Raw genomic sequence first — 27,053 nt, 5'->3', positions numbered from 1 at the left:
TAATGTGAAAACCAGTTCACACATTGTCCACCTTTGGAACAATACCAATGTGTGCACCACCACAGACCCTCTTAGGGTGGCCTCTTACCTGATTTGTTGGACCCCACTTGAATATGGTGGTCAAACTTGATTTTATAAGAAAAAAAAATGAAAAGCTTGCATCCAAGGTCTCTCTTCATAATGGTCATCCTACTCCCCAACAAAGGTGTCTTAAGTATAAAGGGAAACAAAGCAAATATTGCAGACTGCAAACCACTTTCCGCTTTCGTTCATTGACAGACACAGCACTTCATCTTCTTGACCGTAGGGCTATACTGCCCCCTATGGCTATGGGGTAGTCCCTGGGAGTATACTCCCACTTCCTGCTATAGGTTTTCAGTTTTTTTCTTCCTAGTCAGGAGTAATTACCTAGTTCCTTGCTGGGATCTCTGGTCCTGGCATTTTTGATTCTTATCTTGTTCTGTGAGAATCTACAGTCAAGTGCAGCTCCGCGCTAGGTCAGCCCCGATAAAGCCCCACTGGACAGGGGCTGGCCTGCGAGTTAAACGTCTCGCGAACTGGCTTTGGCCTTAGTCGCAGTGTTTCCTCCTGGCCAACAGCACCCACCTTACAATTAGGCAGTGTCCTGTCTGGATTGGTGCCCACCCTGTTTCTGGTATGGTAAGTAGGTGTTCCCCCCACTACCCCTGGAGGATTTTGGGGTGAACGTTGGCACCTCACTGGGATGGTCAGACCCCTGGGCTCCCTTCCCTCCCAGTTTGCGTTCCCACCCCCCCGTCTTGGTGGTCTATTGCCGCCTGTGCACCCCATCTGTTCCCCTTTCCCGCCTTCTTTGATAATATTGTCTCAAAATGGTGGGGGTGCCCAAAACGCACCTTTGCAATACCTAAGCGTTTAGCAATGCGATACCCTTACGTGAAGTAGTGGACTCCCCAATTTCCAGGTCAAATAAAGCCACTGTAATTCCTGATGCAGAGTCCCGAGTCTTTTCAAACCTGGCTGATAGGCGGTCGGAGGCCTTGACCCGCCATATGTTCACTGTGGCTGGGTCGGCACTTAGGCCGGTATTTACTATTGCACTAGTATCGCAAGCTATAACTGAATGGGCTAAAATTCTACGCCGGGGTCCTGGAGGAGAAACCGCTCCCCCCTGCCTTTTGTGGAGCTGGTGGATCAGTTGGTCAAATGGCTAGTGTCTGTGACGTCTTTAAATGCCGCTCCCCTGCTTTCTAGATTGTCTGTCTCAGCAGTGGTCCTGTGGCGCATTATCTGGCTGAAATGCTGGTCTGTGGACCAGGCTTCTAAAAAGGCCTTGTCCGATTCGGGGAGGGGGGTCGCCGTTTTGGAGCTTCCTTGGAAAGGCCTCACAGGGGGAAAAGAGTACTTTTCTTCCTCAGGCTTCCAAGGGTAAGGAAGTCTTGTTTGGGCAAACCATGAGCGGGTTCTGCCAGACCTGCAGACAAACATTCCTCCGCATGAAGGGGTGCCCTCACCCATATCTTCGTTGTTTTTCCAGATTCGTGGACCTCCCTGATCCAGGACAAGTGGGTCCACGAAGTATTTCGCTCTGGCTACAAGATCGAGTTTCGATCTTATCTTCCGGAAAGGTTCTTCCCTTCCAACCTGCACCTGTCCCCAGATCGCTTTAAGGATCTCTATGGAGCGGTGCAAGACTTGTTACTTCGAGGGGTGATTGTTCCGGTTCCAAAGTTGGAACGATTTCAAGGTTTTTACTCAAACCTGTTTACAGTCCCAAAGAAGGAGAGCAAGGTGCGTCCAATACTGGACATCAAGGCGCTAAACTGTCTTGTGTGGGTACAGAAGTTCAGAATGGAGTCCATTCGCATGGTGGTGGCATCCTTGCATCAGGGGAGCTTTCACGCCTCCATTGACATCAAGGATGCCTTCCTTCACATCCCAGTATGTCGCGCATCAGCGCTTCCTCCGCTTTGTCATGGGTAAGGGGCATTATCAATTTGTGGCGTTACCCTTTTGGTGTCTCGCCTCTGCTCCCTCGGGTTTTCACGAAAGTGTTTTTCCCCTGATTCTAGCATTACTGCGTCAGCGGGGGATCGCGGTACTGGGGTACCTGGACGATCTGCTCTTACGAGTAGGGTCTTCAACTGCCTTGTTGGACAACTTGGAGATTACTCTGCAAACGCAGAGGGAGTTTGGTTGGATTGTGAATCTTCAGAAGTCTTCTCTGGTTCCGTTCACAAGCCTGGATTCCTCCTCAGCCAGAGTTTCTTCCTCTGGAGAAACTTTAAAAGTTGCAGGAGGCAATTCGGCTTCTGCTATCCAGCAGACGGTCGTCTCTTTGGACTTGCATGTGAGTGCTGGGACTGATGGTGTCTACCTTTTTGAGGCGGTTCCATTTGCACAGTTCCACACAAGATCTCTGCAAAAGGACTTTCTGGTAAATGGAACAAGGATCCTCTGTCTCTGGAGAATCTGATCCTGTTGAGCCAGAGTATGAGAGGGTCCCTGGTTTGGTGGCTTCATTCTCTGGCACTTCGTCAGGGAAAATAATTACCCCCCCCCCCCCCCCCGAACTGGACGGTTGTCACCACGGATGCCAGCCTATCTGTGTGGGGAGGTGTCCTCAGCACAGAGTTTGCCCAGGAAGTCTGGTCTCTGGAAGAGTCCAGGCTACCAATCAATGTACTGAAACTGAGCAATCAGACTGTTTGGATCATTTGGACACGTTGTCTCCAGGGGTGTCCTGTACAGATTCAAACGGACAATGCCATGGCTGTGGCCTATGTCAATCTCCAAAGGGGCACAAGAAGTGTCCTGGCGGCTTGGAAAGTAGCTGGCATCGAAGGTGGGCAGAACAATCGTTCCAGCCCTCTCTACTGTACACATTCCAAGGGTGGATAATTGTCAAGTGGATTTTCTCAGTCGACAGGTGTTAGACCACGGAGAATGGTCACTTCATCTGGAGGTGTTTCATCAGCTGTGTCTCCAGTGGGGTATTCTTGAGATGGATCTGTTGGCCTACCGCCTCAACAGAAAAGTTCAGAGGTTTGTGGCTAAGTATCAGGATCATCTAGCCGATGCTACAGACGCGCTAGTGGCACCTTGGAGTTAGCATGGTCTGATTTACACCTTTCCTCCTCTTTAGCTTCTGCCGAGACTCCTACGCAGGATCGAGGCAGAAGGGATTCCGGTCATTCTAGTGGCTCCAGACTGGTTTTGCTGGTCTTGGTACGCCGATCTGGTATGGCTGGTCACCGATGCTCTTTGGAGACTTCCTCTCATGGAAGATATGCTGTCCCAAGGGCCAATCCTCCATCCTGCTTTTACAGTTGCTGGCTTTGCTGTTAAAAGCCAGGCGCTGAAGGTAGAGGGTTGTCTGCCTAGGTGATTCCTACGCTGTTTAAAAGCTAGAAAATCTACTTCTGGGAAGATCTACCATCATTGAAGACATACATTGCGTGGTGTGAATCCCCCTGAATTCATCATCGTTCCTTTTCGGTGACTCAGATCTTTGCTTTCTTCCGAGGGGTTGAGCCTTGGGTACCATCAAGGGCCAGGTCCCTGCCCTGGCTGTTTTCTTTCAACATCTGTTGCCTACACACACCTTGGTGTGTACCTTTTCTGCAGGGCATGAGACACTTGGTTCCCCCCGTGCGGTCTCCATTGCCGCCGTGGGACCTCAATTTGGTGTTGTCAGTTCTCCAGAAGCCTCCATTTAAAAATAGGGAGATTCCCCTGGTTGCGTTGTCTCAGAAGGTGGCTTTTTTCGTGGCCATTACTTCTGCACACAGCGTGTCTAGACTGGTGGCGCTGTCTTGTCCACCTTACCTGGGGGATCACAGGGATAAGGTGGTTCTTCATCAATGTCAGTCGTTCCTTCCAAAGTTCGTCTCTGATTTTCATGTGAATGAAGAAATTGTTGACCTCCCTTTTGTTCCAAGCCTAAGCATCCTAAGGAAGTTGATTTGCACTCCTTGGATGTAGTTCGGGCAATAAGGGTATATATGGCAGCTACGGCCTCCTGGCTCCGCCCTGCATGATTACGTCACTGCTAGTCTGATGCGTTGCTCCCAAGTGACAAACAATTTGACAGAACTCCTTGGGGCTAACATGCTAGGTATGCCAGTAAATATCTTAAATCATGACAGTGCACTATTTTGATCTAACTTTATAGTAATGATTGACAGAAATCTCCAAGCAGTGTTTATGGACAAACTGTATTTTCAATAAAATTACAATAATTATGATTAGAAGCACTCTAAATATTTTTTCAGATTGTTTTTAAAGAGAAGCTCTAGCTAGGCTCCTTCAGAAAAAAAATAAGTAAAATACTGTAGTTGCTGAGATGTATTATTATGACACTTACCTGTCCAGGGATCCAGCTGTGTCTTCACCCCAGTCAATTTTTCAATTGGCTCTCGGGTGCTGCCACTGCCATTTCTTGTAGGCTAGGCGTCACAGCTGGCTACCTACTGTGCTTTGTGAAATGGCCCAGCAGCAGGGAAAGGAGGAGGGGGGCCGAACTTCTGGGCAAATAAGCGGAGCTTCCCCTTTTTGGGTGGAGCTCTGCTTTAACTTTGAAAAAAGAAAAAAAAGGTTACTGGTCAGATTCTAATTTTAGAGACCCTGTCAGTCAGAGATTTGTGAAAAGTGTGTCAAATGCCTGGGGGGGGGGGGGGCTGGCATCTGACACGTCTGGAAGTGTCAAATGCTTTTGAGTCTGGTTGAGGCCACAGTTTTAGAATTGATAAAAGACAGGTGACACAGGCCACCGAAAAGGAGTGAACAATGGCTCTTCTCTTGCATTGAAATTCAGGTACAATTTTTTTTTTTTATAGACTGATTAGTTTTTTGTTGAATTCTGACTCAAAGTCCAAAAACAAATGTGGAGACTGAGGGGGTCTTTTTAAGCATTTCTTGCAAGTATCAGGTTATATCTGTATTGCTGGTATTTCGTAATAAATGCCACTTGTGATTGTAAGGGTGGGAGCTGCTGTTAAATTTCCCTGTGGGTGGGCACAGCTCTAAAAGCCATGTCACTTAAGCAATGCTGTCATTGGCAGCAGCTAACCAGCAACAGTATCGCTAGATAGAGCACTCCTATGCCCCTTACTTGTAACTTCTTTTACTGGCCAAAAGCTGCAAAATATCCTCCTTCGTTTCCACTGAGCTTTCTGGTACGGTACGCTATTTATGCCGTTTCCATTATGAATGGTACCCTAATTCCGAACCGTACCATACCACTTTTTGGTACCCTTTCATTGGGGTACCACGCACATTAGTACCGTACCAACAGGGTGGAGCTACACTCTGCAGAACTTTGATTGGTTGACAGAGAATCGTCTATCACAGCTTTCCTGCTACACCACGCCTATCATGAAAGGGTACTATTGGCAGTGGAAATGCAATGTGTACGGTTCCGTACCGAACCGTACCACTCAGTGGAAACGAGGCATAAAAGGCCAGGTTTGCAAGAAAACTGAAATACATCACAGGTGATATCATTTACTGCTCAGTGATTGCAGTATTTTAGTCTGCATCCCCCGAAGGTAATATTAACTACTTTAAGGCTGCTCACAGCCTTGGGTCCAGCGACGTAGACCTTTTTTGTCAAAGACATGTAGCTAAATACATTTTGGCTTAAATATGACAAAAATTTAATATATTGGATATTTTTTTTTACTGTCAAAGTAGAAAATGTAAATTTTTTGCGAAATTTTCGCTCTTTTTTTTTTTTTTTTAAATTAATATCGCAAAAAATAAAAAGCGCAGAGGTGATCAAATATCACCAAAAGAAAGCTCTGTTTGTGGGGGAAAAAAGGGACACAAATTTAGTTTGGGTACAGCGTCGCATGACTGGGCAGTTGTCAAAGTCACGCAGTGCTAAGTTGAAAACAATGGCCTGGTCATTAAGCAGCAAAATCCTCCAGGCTTAAAGTGGTTAAAATCTGGCCTGTTAGTGTGCCCTGAGGACCGGAGTTGAGAAATACTGGTCTAGAGGATATGCAAAATTAACTTTAGAGATTCAGTGACAAACTGTTCCTAGGTCTTATATCAGCCTAAGAAAGTGAGGTGCAGTTTCAGATAATCCTCCCTCAAAGCTCATTTAGGATGGTCTGTTAGGATTTCTGCTGTTCTCTTCTCTTGTTCAGAATGCAGAAGAAAGGGTCACCTAAAGATAGGCTCAGGCACTGCTGGCTGCGGACTTGGAATGGATCAGCAGTGAGCACATTCCCATAAATGGCAAGAGCAATTGGAGATGACACCTTACTTCACGAGTGGGATGTAGAGCAGCAGGTGCTGCTGTGGCTTAGGGACACATTAATACTTGGCAGAGTGTGTGGCCAGTATACCGGCGTGTTGCTTGTAATTCTTTATAGATTATTGGTTCAATAGCCACTTTTTTTTTTTTTCATCTCAGAATACTGCTTTACAGTATGAAAAATGCACAAACCGTCTTTAAATAATGGCCAAAAATTTTTTTTGAGGGAAGAGACAGTCAAAGATTGCTTATTTGCAAGTTAAAATATTAAAGTGAATGTAAAGGATGTTATTGTTTTTAATGTTAAACCGTGCAGTGGTTTTGCACTGAGCAGCCCCCATCCTCCTCCTGGGGTTCCACACCAGCGGTTCTGGCTCCTCCTCTTTGAAATGTGGGCAAATCCTCACATTCGATGGCGTCTGGCACTTTGGAGAGGTGTTCTCTTCACGGATGACCCCCAGTTTTCACTGTACAGGGCAGATGGCAGACAGCATGTATGGCATCCTGTGGGAGAGCGGTTTGCTGATGTCAACGTTGTGGATCGGAGTGGCCCATGGTGAATGCGGGGTTATGGTAGGGGCAGGCGTATGTTATGGATAACAAATACAGGTGCATTTTGAATGGACAGATACCCTGACGAGATCCTGAGGCCCATTGTTGTGCCATTCAGCCACGACCATCACCTCATGTTGCAGCATGATAATGCACGCCTCCATGTTGCAAAGATCTGTACACAATTCCTGGAAGCTGAAAACATCCCAGTTCTTGCATGGCCAGCATACTCACTGGACATGTCACCCATTGAGCATGTTTGGGATGCTTTGGATCGGTGTATACGACAGCGTGTTCTAGGTCCTGCTAATATCCAGCAACTTCGCACAGCCATTGTAGAGGAGTGGACAAACCTTCCACAGGCCACAATCCACAACCTGATCAACTCTATGCGAAGGATCTGTATTGCACTACATGAGGCAAATGGTATAACCACTGCACGGTATAACGTTTATTAAAAACATTAAAATCCTTTACAATCACTTAAATATTTTAACTTTGATTAAATGGATGATAGTATGGGAGAGGTGTCGCATAGGTCTTTGCAGCCCTGATGAAGCAATTGGCGAAATGGCGTCGGCATTGGAAGACCAAACATATATAGTGCTCATCGTTTGGTTACAATTTTCTATGCAACTGCTTTTGAGTTTATTTTGTTTGCTAGCACCTTTGTTACATTTTTTTTAATCTTGAAATAAACTTTTTCATTTTATTAAATTTATGTATGCTCCTTTTTCTGTTACGCACAGTCCGATTTTATTCTGTTTTTTTTTTTTACTTGAATACATTGCGGATGATTTCCATATGTCAGTTACTTTATCCATTTATTAAATGATCTGGGTTTTTGTTTCTTGCAATTTTTTATTTTTCTTTTATCTGATAGCTTTGTAGAGGCTTAATGGAATAATAGCATATGCATTTCTACTACAGGAAGGTTACAAAAAAATCAGTATCTTTCTTGCATATTTACATTTCTTTTTCTAAATTTGGTTAAGGATAATGATGACTTTGTGTTATATGAATCATTGGAAGCAGATGTGGGATAAAAGTTGTAGCTAAGCTAGTAGCCAGACCCCTTTTTATATGGAAAGGTATCAAATTGCCTAAAGTGATACGAAATGCAAACTGTCCATTTGCTTCATTTTTGTATATGGATGATAGCACTGTATTTTATTTAAAAAAAAAAAAAAAAAAAAGGTACCTTTTTATCATTGATCTAAAGCTGTCGCGTGACCCTGCACTTTTCCAGCCTGTCTGCAGGGAAACATTGGTGGGAGGAGCTTTGGAAAACTAAGGAAAAATAAATAATATCAAATGTTTTGAATCCTACAAATATATGTATTTGAACTATGATATTTATTATTTTTGTTAAAAAAAATATGGTGTGAGCTATCTAGGGGGAAGGTCTACCAATCGCAGCCTGTTCAACTTGTATCTATATTGCTTGTATGTGCTTAGAATACAAGGAGGTGACGCTTCCATTTATCAACATGTAAAATCCCCCCCCCCCCCCCCAACCACACCTTGTTTTAAACCAGGTATATAGTATACCCACTTCCATACCAATCCTCTTCTGGCACTCCTCTCCGACATGTAAAAATTATCATTTTTTCTTTTTCTTTTTTTGCTAGAAAATTACTTAAAAAAATTACTTGTTTTTTTTCTAGCAGAGACCCTAGGGAATAAAATGGCAGTTTTTGCAACTTTTATGTCAGACGCTATTTGCGTAGCAATTTTATTAAGCGCTTTTAAAAAAAAAAAAAAACACTATAAAGTTCGCCCAATTTTTTTGTATACTGTGAAAGATGATACGCCGAGTAAATAGATACCTGTCACATTTTAAAATTGCGCACTTGTGAAATGGTGCCAAACTTCGGTGCTTAAAAATCTCCATAGGCGATGCTTTAAACGTTTTTTTTACAGGTTACCAGTTTAGAGTTAGAGAAGGTCTTGGGCCAGAATTGCTGCTCTCGCTCTCTCGTGTGGTTTGAACGCCGTTTACATGTGGGTGCGCCAAACATGTGTTTGCTTCTGTGTGCTGGGACAGGGACGCTTTTGAAATTTTTTTTTTTTTTTTGTTTATTTTGTTTTTATAGTTTTTTTTTTTTTTTTTATCACTTTTATTCTTATAATAAAGTACAAGGAATGTAAACATCCCTTGTAATAAGAATAGGCCATGACGGGGTCTAGAAGTCCCCACATCTCTCCTCTAGGCTGGAAAGTCTGAGATAAAAAAAAAAAAAAAAAAAAAATGGTCTCAGCCTTTCCAGCCAAGATCATTGCAGTATTTACAACTGCCAGGCCAGACGTGATATCATAACGTCGCGCCTGGGCTTCTGTGAGCCATAGAGACTGCCATATGCTCGTCGGTATTCTCTATGGTGTACTTAGGCATCGGCGGATTTCTTCTCTGGCTCGCCAATCGCACGGGCAGGTGGGGGGGGGTTCCCCTCCAGTCGCCTGTAAGAATGATCAACCCATAAAACTGATGCTATGATTGTTCTTATGGGGCAGGGAATCACCAGCTGCAAAAGATATCTGAATGATGCCTGCAGGGGCCTTTGGAGTGACAAACGTGTCTTAGAGAATGCATCCATGCTCTTATGCTGCATTTGTTCTGTTAGCAGCCTAATTGGCTGAGACCATCTACTCTTGACTAGGTGTGGAATAGGTGTTTTCATTGGGCTGGTACTCTCCAAGCAGCCTTTTCAGTTTATGCAAAATTGAAATAGCATAGAAAAATTTTTTATTTATTTTTTTTACACATCAGTAGAAAATGCGAAATGTCATCAGTGGTTTATAAATGTACTTAAGTAAAATTAAAGCACCTACATTGATATTATGGTTGTAGACTAATTGTAGTCTTAAAACTGTAGTCCAGAATGCATTCTCATTTTGTATTTTCCTGTGTGTGTTTTTTTTTTTTTTTTTTTTATTTATTTAATGGCTCCTGCACATCTTTTTACAGTTGAAGCATCTGTACACAGCAGCAATGTGCATTGCACAGACAAGACGATTGAGGCGGCAGAGGCTTTGCTACACATGGAGTCTCCCACCATTCTCCGGGACTCCAGGAGCCCAGGTATTATGCATTGCTCATAATGTTTCCTAGATTACACTTTAAAATATGTAATGCATGGTTCTCACTGTGTTGTGTGTGTGTTTTGTTTTTTTTCTTTTTAGATACAGATGTAAAAAGGATCAGCTTGATTTAAATAACTTTATCCATATGCTATAGGTCTAAGCATTCTAATTTGCTGTAATATTTGTAATTTATGTACATAGGGACCCCATACATAATAGTTGAGATTGGCTATTTCTTCTTGGATCCTGACCCTCGAAGAAAAAAAAAAAAAAAAAACTACTTCATGTGGCTAACGTAAGATTTTAGTTTTTAAGCAGAGACGCTGTTCAAAGAACTACAAGGCTCCCTTGAACAGTGCTAAAAATATGCACTTGCACTGTACTAATGACATTGGTGGGGAAAGGGTTGAACATCAGGGGCGATCAAAGGGTTAAATGTGTGCCTAGCCAGTGTTTGTGTAAACTGTGTGCTGCTTTTACTAGGGGAAGACATGGATTCTAGTCCTTGCTGAATCGATTTCCAACCCCCCCTTGTTTACATAGGCAGATCCCCGTTCTGTGTGATTTACCGATGATTGGTGGGTGCCGGAGGACATTGAATGCCTGGCACCCGCAGATCGGTTTAGCTGTGAACAAGCACAGCAGACCTGCCGGAGGCATGCACATCCCCTGCAGGCGTAAATGCAGGGTCACATATTCATACACGTGATCCTGCGCTGAGCTGCCACCCTGTAGCAGTAAAATTGCTTTAGTGCGGGCAGCAATGGGCTAAAATATGTGCCCACTAAAATAAGACCTTTATAAATCCATTAATGTTATAGGTGGCTCATGATTTCCTTTTATTTATAAAACATGCATCAGGAAGATTCATCTGCAATGAATATTTGGCCAATGTCCCATTCGCTACTAATTATGCTCCACTGCTTTAGTTTTTACATGTATTTCTTGCTCATGCGTCTTAGACCAGACATAGGTGGTTTGAATCTTGGCCAGTTAAGCAGGAAACGGCCAGGATTCCAACCATGTATGGGCAGGCTGAATGTACCATCTTGGACGATTGATCAATCAACTTGGGTACAGCCAACCAGCCTGCCAGATTTTATATGCGATTATCATTACCGACATCCTCCCGGGAGAAAACAATGGCTCGACTGGGTGGATTCCCTGTCAGCACAAGTAAATAGGAGCTCTACTGTAGTATAGTTGTCTACTACACTAATACGTTGTTTGCTGCTGAGTTGATCATTCGCTTACAATCAACCACTTCTACTAATTAGATTTCAGGTCTCTGTAGAGGAGGATGATTTGCTTTCTAGTGTTTGTAACTGAAAAATGAGTTCAGAGATGGGTTTTTGCATTGTTCTTTTAGTTATTGGGCTAATGTTCAACCACTTGTGGACCAGTTGCCCGCAATAAACTGGTACGTTGCTGCCTGTTTGCGGCTGCCCTCAAAAAACTGGTACGTTGCTGCCTGTTTCCGGGTTTAAGATGCACAAGCAGGATCTTGACAGAGGGAACAATCTTTCCTGCAAAGTAGGTATAAGAAACAGATCTTCAGTAAAAAAGCCGCACACATTACGCATTGTTAGGCATACATTTTAACCCCTTGACCACCCTAGAGGTTAATCCCTTCCTAACTATTGACATTAAAAAAAACACAATTTTTCTCTCTCGTCCATCGACAGATGCAGCCTCCTCTCCATGAGCTGAGTGGGTTATGCTCCCCCCATCAGGAGTAGTCTAAGCAGGAAAATTTGAATGTACACGCCCTAGGGGCTGTCCCGCCAGGCATAACCCCACTGCCGCAGCCTAGCACTTTAGTTTGTTTCTGCCTAGAGAAGGAGTAGGACCTAGGTTTCCTGCTGGGACTCTGGTCACAGTTTTGCTTTTAAGAATATTTTACTTTTATTTCTCTTTACTCGCTAGCTCATGTTCAGGGAAGAATTTTCCTGGTGATCTACAACAACGATGCCGGCTGGGGCTTCGCACTGGATAATCTAAATCCTTATGGTCCCCCCAGTCTGGCCTAGGAGCGTGAGCAGGTTATTGTTCCGACCTCGGCTTGGCCATGACGGTCCCCCTTTTCCGGAGGAGGACGAGCCTGCGAGCGGATGCCTCGCCAGGACGCGACGACCTGGAACGCCCTGAGTTGCAGCATACCCCTCGGCTGGCAGCACACCCACTTCGGAAGGGGGGCAGTCTGCTCGGAGCGGAGCCCACCCGGTCCATGGTGTGGGGAGTAAATGTACCCCCTTTTCCACTGCTGACCTTGTGGGGGATGTGGGCCCTCTCCTGGGGATAATGGGATTTGTGCCTCCCAAAAGATCCCCCTGTCCTGCCGGTCTGTGTGTCTGCAGTACCCTGGCACTCTGGGGGGGGGGGGGGGGGGGGGGGGGGGTTGGTTGACATGTTACCTTGGGCTTGCTGGTACCTGTTGTGGTTCCTAAGGCCTTTTGTGTCGGTCCCTAGCTGCATGGTTTGTCGTGGGCGCCGCCATCTTAAGTGTGGGCAATGTGATTTTTTTTTTTTTTTTCCCCATGGACTTGTTTTGGGCAGCCATATTCCCTGTAGCTTCCTATTGTTTTGTATGGGCATCCATCTTTGTGTAGCCCTGGTGCTATACTCAGCAGTGTAACCTTATTCAGGCGACATCACTTCCTGTGCAGTCATTTCCTGCTGCTGAGCCAAGGTCACTTTCTCTCCATGCTGCTGAAGGATTCAGGAGGACGGTTTGTCTGAGTTGGTACAGTATTTGGGGTCCCTGCGGGCATATCCTTGCACTTTCTGCTATCAGTTTGGTTTAAAGGGGTTCCCTGCATACCGCGATCGGTGGTGGATACCGCGATCGGCGCTCTTAAAGCGACAGTATATCGTTTTTTGAAAATTGCAATATGGAGTCCCAAACTGGGAAATCTCCCTCAGACCCACTCTGTGCGACTCCCGTACAGTCCGGATTGCAGTCGCTGGCCGCTATTTCAGCAGCCCTGGAAAGCCTGGCAACTAAAGTTGATTTAGTCATGAAAAAGTTTGATAGCCGAAAACGGCCGCTGCCTTCTCCATCTATGGAGGTGTCCTCTGATTCAGAGGCTAATGGGGTCGCCCCGGACACCCCCCTACCTGAGGGGTTGCTGTCCTCGCAGTCAGATGGTGAAGAGGACCTGTCTTGAGCTGCAGCGTAGGAAAGCGCAGTGGAAGCCCTGATTATTTCAGTGTGGGATACTTAAAAATTGGTGGTTGATCCCACGCCGGCAGGGACGCTGGTGGCTTTTGGCTCTTAGAAGTCTCCAAAAGCTGACAGGGTTTTCCCTTGTCCCGACACCTTTCACGATATTGTGAATGGCCAATGGTGGCGCATTAAGCACGTGTTAGTGGTGCCTAAGCTCTTTAAACGCCAGTACCATTTTGCTGAGAAGGTCTCCAACCGTTGGACGGTGCAACCTAAAATGGACCATCCTGTTTCCAGATTGAACAAATCTACCCTTGTACCTGTGGAGGATTCTCCAGTTTTTAGGGATCCAGTGGACAGGTGGGTGGAATCCCTTTCCCGTCATCTTCATGTGCTGACAGAGGTTCCATTTTGAAACCGGTTTTTGTGTTAGTGTCACAGAGGGTGACAGAATGGATTCGAGGTTTGCGGGAGTCCTTGGACCCCGAGACTGTTCCTCCGGAACAGCTGGAACTGTTGGACTAGGTGATCCAGGCTCTGGTGTTCCTGTGTGATGCGTCTCCCCTGGAGGCCAGGGTCTCGCCATGGGCATTGTTTTAAGACGTATGGTTTGGTTGAAGAGCTGGTCGGCTGACCAAGCTTCTAAGAAAGCATTAGTTGATCTCTCTTTTCTGGGAAACAGGTTGTTTTGCGACTCATTGGATGAGTTAATCAAGGGCCTGACTGGCGGGAAGAGTACTCTTCTTCTTCAATCCTCCAAGGGTAAGACTCTCCGTACTAAGCGGGGTCCCCCTTTTTCTGCTCATAAACGTTTTTTTTTTGCCTCCGGGCGCAAGGAAAAGGTAAGCCATTCAGAACTTCTGGAGGAGCTAAGAAGCCCAGGGGCAAGCCCAATGCTGGCCAGTCCGGTGTGGCAGACAAGTCCTCTTAAGCATGAAGGGCCGCCCTCGCCCGTCTCGGGGGGGGGGGGGCGTCTGCGCTTCTTTCATGAGCCCTGGACTTCATTCAGGACTATTGAGTTTGCAAACTGGTTTGCTCCAGTTACAAGATCTAATTCTCGTCCCAGCCAGGGGACAAGTTCTTTCAGTCGAATCTTCACCTGTCTCCTGGAGCATTTGAAGGATCTGCGGGAGGTTGTGCGATATCTCCAGGCTCAAGGGGTGATTGTGCCAGTTCCTCCGCAGAAAAGCTCTCAAGGTTTCTATTTAAACCTGTGCTCTCAAGGTTTCTATTTAAACCTGTTCACTGTGCCCAGAAAGAAGAGCAAAATGCGTACGATCCTGGACCTCAAGGCTCTGAACCGCTTTGTGAGGGTGCAGAAGTAATCATTGAATCTGGGATTTTCTGGCTTCGAGGGACATCAGCGACTTTTCCACTTTTGCGGTGGCAGAGAAGCATGTTCATTTGTGGAGTTACCCTTTGGTCTCGCCTCGGCTCCCAGAGTTTTCACCAAGTTCCAGGCCTCCGTTCTGACCTTGTTACGTCGACGAGGTATCTCCATTGTGGGATATCTGGACAATCTCCTGTTGCTTGCAATCTCCATTCGGATCTGCTGGACGTTTCTATCACCATTCAGACAATTCAAGAATTCGGGTTGACGATCAATGTTACCAAATCTGCCCTGACACCGTCCGTGCGGGTCACTTATCTGGGGCTGATCCTCGACTCTGCTCTGGCCAGGGTCTTCCTTTCCTTGGACAAGCTTCAGAAGTTGCAAAGGGCGGCCCGGTTGCCGATGGAGGCCGATCAGTCCTCCTTGCGGGCTTGCATGAGGGCCCTGGGTCTGATGGTTTCGACCTTCAAAGGGGTCCCGTTTGCTCAGGCTTATACGAGACAGTTGCAGAAAGAGATTCTGTCAAAATGGAACAGAGATCCTGGGTCATTGGACGAGATGATTCGGTTGAGCTATCTCACGAAGTCGGCTCTCTTGGTGGCTCCAGTCACTAGTAGTGCCCTGGCGGCCAAAGAGGTGGCCAAGATTGTAGTGTGAACGGAACACAATGTTCTGTCTCCCTCCGCAGTCTACATCCCGGGTGTGGAGAATTGGCAGGCGGATTACCTGAGTAGTTAGGTGTTGGATCCGAGGGAGTGGTCCCTGCATCCGATGGTGTTTCATTTCCCGTGTGCCTGGTGGGGGACTCTGGAGGTGGATCTGTTTTGTGTCTCGCTTCAACAGGAAAGTTCAGAGGTTTGTGGCCAGGTCTTGAGATCCTCTGGCTGATGCCACAGAGATGCTTTGGTGGCTCCTTGGGGGTCAGTATCTCCTGATATATGCCTTCCCTCCGCTCATTTTCCTACTGAGGTTTCTTCACTGCCCTCGGTCTTGGTACGCAGACCTGGTAAAATTGGTCGTGAATCCTCTATGGCGTCTTCCTCTGCGGAAAGATCTACTATCTCAAGGACCGATCTTCCATCCTGCTTCACGGTCGCTGGCTTTAATGGCCTGATTGTTGAAAGCAAGGTGTTGAGGGATGGAGTTCTCTCTGATTCGGTGATTCCTACTCTTTTGAAGGCCAGGAAGTCGACCTCCAGGAAGATCTATCATCGTACGTGGAAATCGTACATTTCAGCTGCACCCTCGCTTGTTTTCTATAGCTAGGGTTTTGGCCTTTTTACAAAAAGGGGTTGAGCTGCGCTTGGCATTGGGTACTTTCAAGGGCCAGGATTCGGCCTTGGCTATTTACTTCCAACGTCCGTAGGCTACTAGTAGTTTGATTCGCACCTTCATTCAGGGGGTGCGTCATCTGGTCCCTCCGAGGAGATCCCTGTTACTGCCGTGGGATCTTAATCTGGTTTTGTCTGTTCTTCAAAAGCCTCCTTTTGAGAATATTAGGGAGATTTCTCCTCAGACCTAATCCGTCTTTTCTCCCTAAGGTGGTGTTGGATTTTCATCTTAATGAAGACATCGTGTTGCCTTCCTTATGTCCTAAGCCTAAACATCCCAAGGAGATTGCCTTGCACTCTCTGGATGTGGTTTGGGCGATAAGGGTTTATCTGACGGTTACTTAGTCCTTCAGGAAGTCGGACTCTCTGTGTCCTTCTGGACAATCCTCGCAAAGGTTTGGCTGCATCCTCTGCAACCATTTTGAGATGGATCAGGCAGACGGTTGTTCAGGCTTTTTTTAATCAAATGGCAGGTTCCTCCTTTCCCTTTGAAGGCACATTCTACTAGAGCGCTGAGTGCCTCTTGGGCTTTTCGCCATCAGGCCTCTGTTGTACAGGTTTTGTAGGCAGCGTCTTGGTCGTCTGTGCACACTTTTACAAAATTTTACAAGGTGGATTTGTTGGCGCGTCTTTGGATGCCTCTTTTGGCTGCAAGGTTTTGCAGGCTGCTGTTTCATAAGAGAATTGTTTTTTGTTCTCTTAGGCCTCATGTACACTGCTACTTGTAAACGACTGTTTTGGAGCAGTTGGGTGTTTTTTTCAGATGCCCCTGAACCCTCCTCTGTTATCTTATCTGTCCATGCACACTGGGTCGTTTACAGTCATTTAGAGGCAGTTGAGTTCAGTGTCGTTTTTTTGGAAAGCAATTATTTGCGTTCACCTGCGTTTAGCGCTTGCGTTTTTTTCCATTTTAAAGGGGTATGATTTTTTTTACCTCTAAAAATGGATCTGAGCGCAAGCGGCTGCAAAAGCGACACAACGGATGTTTTAAACATCCTTTACATGGCTGTAAAAATCCCAGCGTTCAAAGGACTTTTTAAAACGTCCCGTGTACATGTAGCCTTAGGTGTCTTTTACCTGGGTGAGCTCCTGTTGTTTGGTTGAGTTCTATGATGCTCGGTTGGCTAGGTTTAGCCTCTTGAAGTTGACGTTACTGTCTGGTTGCCTTTTTCCCCACCCCTTGCGCCTATACTGCTTTGGGACGTCCCACGCAGCTCATGGAGATGAGCCTGCGTCTGTCGATGGACGATAGAGAAATTTTTACGGTAAGATCTTACAAAAATCTTCTTTTTAGTTCTTTTTTTGTTTGATACAATAAAAAAAAAAAAACCCAGTGGTGATCAAATACCATGAAAAGCAAGCCCTTTTTGTTGCATAACCACGCAATCACTTAAAGTAGCGCAGTGCTGAATAGAAAAAAATGGCCTGGTCACGAAGGGAATATAATCTTCCAGAGCTGAAGTGGTTAAAGAAATGTTTTCGATTGTTTAGATTTTTTATGAAAAATATATTGGAATTAAATTGTTGTGCATTATTTTTGAATTATGCATTATCAGGATGTACTAAAAACAAATCTATCACCCCTTCAATCCATCAACCAGATTATTGTATTGTAGTATATATTCCTTTACATAATCCTTGGCTTTGGTGTATGTTTTGTTCTTTTTGGACAAGATTTCACTTGTGTACACAGTGAAAGGAGCTTTTGTTTGGTTGGCACTGGTACAATTCAGTTAAAGTGATGGCACAGTTTTTTGAATGTACCTCCTGGAGTAGGTGGTATGTAATGCTTAATAATGGCAAGCTACAGATTGTGATCATGCTGCCAGGACTCTTTGAACGGACTTGTTTGAAGTGCTGCTACACTCTGCCCTGCTTGGCAAAGGTTTGTGTTTCTGAACAGCCTGTTGATTGTCCACATAACATTTGGAAGGTCTGTGAGTGCACATAGCCAGGGGGCAGGCAGCGGCTGCATCTATTACACCAGTACTCTGAGGACACTGCACACCTTTACTGTGGACTTCACTTATCCCATTACCTTTTCAGTTTGTGAGAAACACTAGCGTGTTTCAGATAAATATTCTTCATGCTGGGTCATGCGCTATTGAAATTAAAGAAAATCTCAAGACAAATATCCCAGGTGGTGTAAATTTGTTTTGTGATTAAATGGAATTTATATTATTCATTTTTAGAGGTTGATTATTATGTATGTGAAAGTGATCAGTTTTTAATGTAGATCATTTAATGAATCCATTTATAAAGGGGAGGTTGTAATGCCTTGTACACACAATGAGATTATTGGACGAATTATCGTCCATTATTTTTTGCATGCTAATAATTCGGCCATTATTTTTTGCATGCTAATCTCATTTTAAAAAATGAAAAGTTACGAAAATTCTCGTACTAAAGAATAAAAATTCGGAAGTGATGTAACAGCAACTGTACTGATTAAACAAATTCTGCATGTCCGATCTAGGCATGTGACTGTATCAGATTTCCATGCTGCGATTAATTAAGGTTTTGCCACGGTATACAGTATTATCACGGTATTAAAAAAAAAAAAATGCAGTGGCCTTGAAATTCATCCTGCTTTTGCACCATGCGACTTACTGCACTGGCAAGCTTTCTGTGTTTTTATATACGTGGGCCCAGCCCAGCATTTAAGAACAGTTTGCGTGTGCAGGAACTGCAGGTAAGTCGCACGGTGCAAAAGCAGGATGGATTTTTTTACATAGTTAATGAGGTTGAAAAAAGTTATAGTGAGTAGGGATGCACCGAATATTCGGCGGCCGAACATTATTCGGCGGCCGAAAATAGAGAAAATAGCACTTTCGGTGTTCGGCCGAATAAGTCAAAAGGCCGAATAATTTTGAGCCGAACAATGTCAGCTTCCGCCCTGACCGCTCACCTTCCTCATTGCGGCTCGCGGCTCCCTTCTCACACGCCGCCGGTGTCCTGTCCGGCCGCGAGTAGGGGGGTGTGACGTCACGCGCGCGTCCCGCCCCCTGCTCCTGACTGCGGCTCCTTCACACTAGGTCCACGCCCCGCCCCCCTGTTCGCGGCAAAATAAATGGAAAAAATGCGAAACGCCGCGTTCGGTATTCGGCCTTCGGCCAAGCATTTCATTATTATTCGGCTTCGGCCAAGAATTTCATTTCGGTGCATCCCTAATAGTGAGGTTGAAAAAAGACATCAGTCCATCCAGTTCAACCTATGATGTGTGTGTGTGTGTGTGTGTGTGTGTGTGTGTGTGTGTGTGTGTGTGTGTGTGTGTGTGTGTGTTTGCTTTTAACCATACATTGTATACCCCTGTATGTTGTGGTCTCTAAGGTGCCCATCTAATAGTTTTTTGAAACTATCAATGCTCCCTGCTGATACGACTGCTTGTGGAAGAGAATTCCACATCCTTACCCCTCTTACAGTGAAGAACTTTAAGGTTAAACTGCCTTTCCTCTAGTTTTAGTGAGTGGCCACGTGTCTTATTGTATCTCCTTTCTCTGAATAGTTTGTTCCTTATGCTAGGGTCCCCAGTACAGTATTTGTACATTGATATCATATCCCCCCTCAATTGTCTCTTCTCCAAAGAGAATAAGTTCGGTGCTTGTAGTCTTTCCTCATAGCTGATGTCCTCCATTCCCCTAATTATTTTTGTTGCCTTTCTCTGGACTCTTTCCAATTCCAGCACATCCTTCCTGAGGACCGGTGCCCAGAACTGGACAGCATACTCCAGATGTGGCCGGACCGGAGTCTTGTAGAGCGGGAGAATAATCTCTTTATTTCTGGAGTGAATCCCCTTTATTATACATCCCAGTATTCTGTTGGCTTTGCTTGCAGCGGCTTGGCATTGCATGCCATTGCCAAGCCTGTTGTCTACCAGTACCCCCAAGTCTTTTTCCATCCTAGACTCACCCAGAGGTCTCCCCCCCCCCCCCCTAGTGAGTAGCTTGCTTTCTGGTTTTTGGCCCCCAAGTGCATTACTTTACATTTTTCAACATTAAACCTCATCTGCCATGTAGTTGCCCACCCCGTTATTTTGTTCAGGTCCGCTTGTAAGGTTTCCACATCCTGCATAGAAGATATTGGCAAGCTTAGTTTAGTATCATCCGCAAATAAGAGATTGTACTAGATATCCCCTCCTCTAGATCATTTATGAATAAATTAAACAGGATTGGTCCCAGGACAGAACCCTGGGGGACCCCACTTTCCACACCGCCCAATCCGAGTACTCCCCATTAATCATCACCCTCTGGACTCTCCCCTGGAGCCAGTTCTCTATCCAGGTACTCACCTTATGGTCCATACCTACCTTCCTTAGTTTGTACAGTAAGCGTTTGTGGGGAACGGTGTCAAAGGCCTTTGCAAAGTCCAGATACACCACATCCACAGGCTTTCCTTTATCTAGATTTCACGGCCACTGCATTTTTAAAAATTCTGCATGCACCTTTTTTTTTAGCCGAAAACGCAGGCATAGCAGCCCAAGCCCATTCGCATACATGTGGTTTAGAGTCTGTACTGACTGACTCTATAATTATGTAATGTGGGCTGCTATGCCTGTGCTATATATATATATATATATATATATTGTTGTGCGTTTTGGTATAAAATTTGACTATTTTTAATTTATTACTAAAAGGCGATGTCTGAACTATCAATAGAATTATGACGCAGTGCCTCCAGCCGATTACGGCAAATAATTTAATATCTAAAAAAAAAAAAAAACCCAATTAATTTTGTTCAGACACTCATAGTATACCACGCAATTTTCCCAAGTTCTTTTTTTTATATCAGTTAATTTCTTTTTAAAAGCATATACCAATCTTAGTGAAACAGTCTACAGTAGGGAATATATATATATATATAAGAATATTTATTCGCAAGACATATTTTCACCATAAATGATCATACTTGAGTGACACAAAGAAATAACCTTACATAAAATACCAACTTAAAACGATAAATGCAATGTGATATTTAGCTAAACGATGAAAGTAAAATAAAGCAAGATTATGTATTTCCCAGGTGTAGTATGAACCATAAATTAATATTCTATATAATCAGACCACAATAGTCTGCGAATCACATGGCCGAAAGTCATTCCACTGCAGATGAAGTGAGAATAAGCCATGCAAAACGGAAGACGTAAAATCGCAAATAATGCGCTTAATCTGATATTAAAAATGTTATAAAAACAAAAATCATCTCTTTAGAGAAAAATCTACATATGGTTTATACGGCTGGGATTGTACTTTCGTTACCCTTTAAATACGAAATGTAAAACATTTAAGGAAGTACATAAACAATATTGAATAATAATCAAATAACAGCAAGGCATAATTACCATATTTAAAATGGCCGCATAGCTTAGAATAGTAGTTACCAGGTTCCTTAAGATGGCTGCTTTTCCAAGATGGTGGCCAATTAGGGAGGAGCTTCTTTTGGCGTCCCTCAAAGGTTCAGATACATGGCAGATTGAAATGGAGTCGTGTGTGTAGATGAGTCTGTGCATGGCTGTTAGTAGTGTGTATGTTGTAAGTGTGATGTATATTGGGCAAGATATGATGTGTGTTGTGTTGTGTTGTGTTGTGTGTCCTCTTACATCTCTCATTTCTTTTTATTTTGTGTTGAACAAAAGGGCAGTAAAAATTATCATAAGCCAAACCCAGTGGGAGGAACATTATCCTATTGGTTGGAGTTACTTATTCATTAACTGGTGATGTCATAGGGTGACCCCTCTTGGTTAACCAGTATATTAAAATTAAATAAAGATTCCTCCATTTAAGACTATTATAAAAAACATAAAATGTAATCATGCTCTCATCTATGACGTCCATTTAATCCACCAGGTATCTGAATAAAGATTAATCTAGATACCACCATTCTCATATTTAATATCTCTTATGTAATATATATATATTGGATTTTACTTTTTAACCCAAGACTTCGATTAGTAGCAGTAAGAATTATATAGATACATATACAGTTATATATATTGATGCACAACAGCTTGTATATGTAACTTTTTCTACACATGGTTTGTTTCCAATTAGAGTATTATCCATTTAAGGGATTATTATGTTGACAACAGTACATTTATGATTTGGACTGGATGATAAAATATGGGCGAAATGTCTGACCATTTGACACTACTATATGATAGAATATAATGTACTTCTCAGTAGGAAGTTGTCATAACATCATAGTTCCATAACACCTTTTGTATATGATGGGGCAAAGATATCAGTTTATGATTTTATGAAATTCATTTTGAGATTTGCAGTTCTCATCAGCCTAAGTGACTCTGTTTATTTGACTCCATGTAGATTCCAACAACCCTACCCCCCTGTTGGTTTATAGGTAAATGAATGATAGATTCTAGCCTTTGTCCGTTTCCGTTTGTCTCCTCATGATATAGACAATAGCTTATCCTGCTTGTGGATGGGTGAACACAGGTGTTATCCTGAAATTGAGTTTCGGCCATTGTGTGATAAAATGTCTCATGGCCTGAACATAGTTTTATGATCTTTCTGGTTTTTCGTGTTTCAAGACCAGGGGAAGGATGTCTTATGTAAACCTTTTCCCCCAAAGGCCGATCCACCTGTGATAAGCGATTTATTTATCTGTCTTTCTGAGTATTGTATTTAAAAGTTTGTCAAACACATTTTCCTTTCGGGCAGATGACACAGCTTCTCATCTCAAAGTTCAGGCAAACAAAACCATGTCAAACAATGGACGCAATGTGTGTTTCAAACTTAAAGAGTTTTGACTCAATATGTAGCAAGGTCAATGGAGGCCTCAAAGTTCACAATTCTTGACCTATAATAATAAAAATGTATTTCTATTTCGCACTGAAAGTTTAACAAATCCCCCCTCTTGGAAAAATTGTGAAAATTGCCGTAGCCGTTTGAAACATTTTTCCAAGGCAGAACTTTTGAAGAAATAGGGCTTAAATCGGACTTTGACAGCTTTGTAGATAGGTATGGAATAGTTGAATGGGGTGTAGACACCTGCAAGTAGGTGTAGTGACTTCAGTAAACAAGCATGGTGACTCCGAGTGAGGTGTGGATCCAAGGGTTATCATCTGTTGGCCAGTGGAATGTGGATTTCTCCGGGCACTTTTGCCTTTGGCTGTCTTGACGGGTTCGTCTTGGTAGACTGGCCATCAGGGGTATCCCGGGGTCCTTCACACTGTACCCCCCTTTGGGTGTCTCAGACACATCAGACTCTCGGTTTCCTGCTTACTTCCTGGATCTCTTAGTCCTATAAAGGAAAATGGATTCCATGAGAAAATGATACACACAGTTTTCAGCCATAACTTTTAGTTGGGATTTCAATGTGAGGTTGGTATCCTGAGCTTCCTCAGAGTCCTCCTTTTATTCCATCGTGTGATCAGCCTTTTATCTGACCACCATGGACGGTGAGACTATATATGCAACCTTTCCCAGGGGAGACTGACTTCTGGGGCTCATTAACATGGGGACGTATTCATCACCATGGATACCACACATTGAACAATTGAACAGTGATATACTATTTTGTTAGAATTTACCTTCTACTTGGGAGGAAAAAAATATAATATCCCCCCTTTGGGGCATCAATGCAATTCATGGTAGGCAACAAAACTACCTGACATTGAGGATTCTTCTTGGTTACCGTAATACCACCTTTAACCTCTTGACTTCATTACGTCATTAGGGTTTGATCCTCCTTGTATCACCGCCATTGGCGATTTTTCGAAACGTGCCCGCTTTGAGCGACCTGTTTGAGTCAGAGGGATGAAGTGACCACTGAAAAATAGGAGAGTAGTTATTATCTAACAACCAAGATCCCCCCTGACAGGGATTTTCAGGATCCTCAATACTGTGACCTGGGGATAAAATGGTGTTAGAACCTCTGTCTCCTATGCATCCATTCAGTGTGTCCCTCTGATCCCTTGCTATTTGGGCATTTAAGGATTTTGTGGCCTTTGGCTGGCCACAAGATTTGTTCCTAAAAAGGAATTATTTTAGTTCGGGCTACAGTGCCCTGAGTGAACCAAGTGATCATCCGACCCACCTTGGCATCTACTCTGCTGAAAAATCTTTTCAGAAATAGAATTATTGGCTTTTTTTTTTTTTTTTTTTTATTTGGCTCCGCTTCCTGCGGTGCCTATGTCTCTCGGGTACAGACAGATGGGACAGATCCCCATCAGAACCATTTGCTCGGTTCTGGCGGGGTCTGGGCCTTAATGTCTGTTCATCTTCCCGAGGATTTTGGGGAGCCCTAAGATGGGGCAAATCCCTATTTATTTGTGGGGTCCCCCCTTTTGTTGAGGATATTTGGCATAGCGAGGATTTCCATCCTCAAGGGTGAATTGGGCTCTTTGGGGATGCTCCCTGGAGATTCTTTGAACCCTTGGGCCCTGTCCCCTTGGAAAGAAATCCTAAAATGGCCTCTGTTCCCCCCTCCTTATTTGTGGGGTGTCCGGTGTCCTCCTTGAGGTATCCAGTATAAAATCTTGCTCCTTTTTATTTTTATTTATTTATTTATTTTTAGTGTTAAGGTTGAGGAGAAAGGTGTGTTCCTGCCACAATTTTGGTGACAGGCTCACGCCTTTCTTTGTATTCACTGGTCTGTTGGATGGAGTGCAAATTGTCGCTCTCTTGCCAACCATTCCAGTGAACACCCCAACTTGTAGTCCCTGGCCAAACTTATTTTTATGTACCTGGCCGATGCCTCAAAGCACAGGGTTTTAAATTCTGGATGGTTGTACTCAGGCTCCTCCATTGAAGGGTGTTAGGCACTTTTGAGTACAGTACAGCAAAAATTCAGTGGGCTTTGGTGCTGTGTACATTTTAAATTATATATAGCAGCTCTAGCAGCGTTAAGGATTTTTTTTTTTTTATGTGTGGGCCGACTTTTAAATTACATCCTTGAGGCACAACACAGAAAGGCTGTTTTCATAGGCCTCAAAATGATTAGTAATATCTAAGGACCCTGTCTTAATAAAAATCGGGACAGTACTCTTTTTAAAACAAACTTTTTAAATTCTAGAGGTGTATGGTATCTTTTTAGGGGTGCTAGTCGTTTTGCGGTGACCCGATATGACTCATACCTAGTTATGTATGGCTGCCCAATTTCTGCCCTCCTATCTTAGGAATATGGCTGGGGTAGGATGTGGACTCTTTGCCTAACTCTCCCCCCCTTGTCTGGGTCTTAACCATCAGACTGGGAGTCATATCTGGGTCTAATTAATTACTTCATTTTATTTATAATGCAGGACTGATAAGCAGTACCCTTTTGTATGGCCACCATAACCTTTTTGAACTTTCCTATTTATTTATTTATGAATTCCTGTCCTTACTGGAACTGTTACATTTTTATTTTTATTTATTTATTTATAAATTTTCCACTGCTGGTTACTCGGCAACTTAATTTTCAACTACTGATTACTCTGCAACTTCCACTAATAAAAAAAAAATTTTCCTTGCTCAAAACTTCCTACTTATTGCATTAATCGTTTACATTGTTCTTTCAAATGGTTGCTTATATTACAGCTTTCTGAATAAAACTTCTGCCACAGTTCTACTTTTTCCTACAGTTTCACGCTACATTCTCTTAACCTATGTGTCCCAATAGAGGTCACTTTCACCTGCTCAAGGAGGTTCCTTATCTCACTTCTTATTATTTGGAGTGGAGATTAGAACTTTACTAAATTCCTTTTTGCTGAGCCTTATGGTGCAGTTCCTCACAGAGATACAGTAAGATTGGCCATGATTCTAAAAGTATGTGATCACGCTTCCTGACGTCTTTGGGGTTAGAGAAGCTTTCGGTGAGTTCATACATCAGGTTTTCCCCTACCCACGTCTGGTGCCCATTTTTGGCCCGACTTTTTCTGAGGATTTTGGTATGACTCCAACTAGCCTATACATACACCACCATTTTAGACTCAGAGAGGTGTCTCTACATATTCTAGATCTGTGCCGAATCTACTGGGGCTGTGGGATTAACATCTAGCCAGAGTTGGCAGCGTGAACCTTACCTTATGTAGACATTTTAGGGCATTACTATCAATATTCATAATTAAATAATTAAAAAAAAAATTATTAAAAAAAAAAAAAATTCTCTTTTTTTTTTTTTTTTTTGCAAAGTTATTAATTATGTCACCATGATCAAAATTATGATTAGCATATGTAAGAAATTAATGATATCTCAGCAGTGCAACTCCATTTAATATGTTGTGCGTTTTGGTATAAAATTTGACTATTTTTAATTTATTACTAAAAGGCGATGTCTGAACTATCAATAGAATTATGACGCAGTGCCTCCAGCCGATTACGGCAAATAATTTAATATCTAAAAAAAAAAAAAAACCCAATTAATTTTGTTCAGACACTCATAGTATACCACGCAATTTTCCCAAGTTCTTTTTTTTATATCAGTTAATTTCTTTTTAAAAGCATATACCAATCTTAGTGAAACAGTCTACAGTAGGGAATATATATATATATATAAGAATATTTATTCGCAAGACATATTTTCACCATAAATGATCATACTTGAGTGACACAAAGAAATAACCTTACATAAAATACCAACTTAAAACGATAAATGCAATGTGATATTTAGCTAAACGATGAAAGTAAAATAAAGCAAGATTATGTATTTCCCAGGTGTAGTATGAACCATAAATTAATATTCTATATAATCAGACCACAATAGTCTGCGAATCACATGGCCGAAAGTCATTCCACTGCAGATGAAGTGAGAATAAGCCATGCAAAACGGAAGACGTAAAATCGCAAATAATGCGCTTAATCTGATATTAAAAATGTTATAAAAACAAAAATCATCTCTTTAGAGAAAAATCTACATATGGTTTATACGGCTGGGATTGTACTTTCGTTACCCTTTAAATACGAAATGTAAAACATTTAAGGAAGTACATAAACAATATTGAATAATAATCAAATAACAGCAAGGCATAATTACCATATTTAAAATGGCCGCATAGCTTAGAATAGTAGTTACCAGGTTCCTTAAGATGGCTGCTTTTCCAAGATGGTGGCCAATTAGGGAGGAGCTTCTTTTGGCGTCCCTCAAAGGTTCAGATACATGGCAGATTGAAATGGAGTCGTGTGTGTAGATGAGTCTGTGCATGGCTGTTAGTAGTGTGTATGTTGTAAGTGTGATGTATATTGGGCAAGATATGATGTGTGTTGTGTTGTGTTGTGTTGTGTGTCCTCTTACATCTCTCATTTCTTTTTATTTTGTGTTGAACAAAAGGGCAGTAAAAATTATCATAAGCCAAACCCAGTGGGAGGAACATTATCCTATTGGTTGGAGTTACTTATTCATTAACTGGTGATG

General features: G+C 43.2%; 1 protein-coding gene across 2 annotated transcripts in view; it reads left to right on the top strand.

Moving 5' to 3' along the window:
* ELF2 (E74 like ETS transcription factor 2) overlaps positions 1-27,053 on the top strand; it is a 189,479-nt gene that overhangs the window by 136,681 nt on the left and 25,745 nt on the right. For both annotated transcript variants that reach the window (XM_082263655.1, XM_082263656.1), the window contains one exon: positions 9,762-9,875. In XM_082263655.1, the coding sequence (XP_082119781.1) occupies positions 9,762-9,875 (114 nt within the window). The remainder of the gene's footprint in view (positions 1-9,761; positions 9,876-27,053) is intronic.

The sequence above is a fragment of the Pelophylax lessonae genome, assembly GCF_965119305.1.
Source record: "Pelophylax lessonae genome assembly, chromosome: 1".
Taxonomy (NCBI): Eukaryota; Metazoa; Chordata; class Amphibia; order Anura; family Ranidae; genus Pelophylax; species Pelophylax lessonae.
This window is presented reverse-complemented; position numbering and strand designations above follow the sequence as displayed.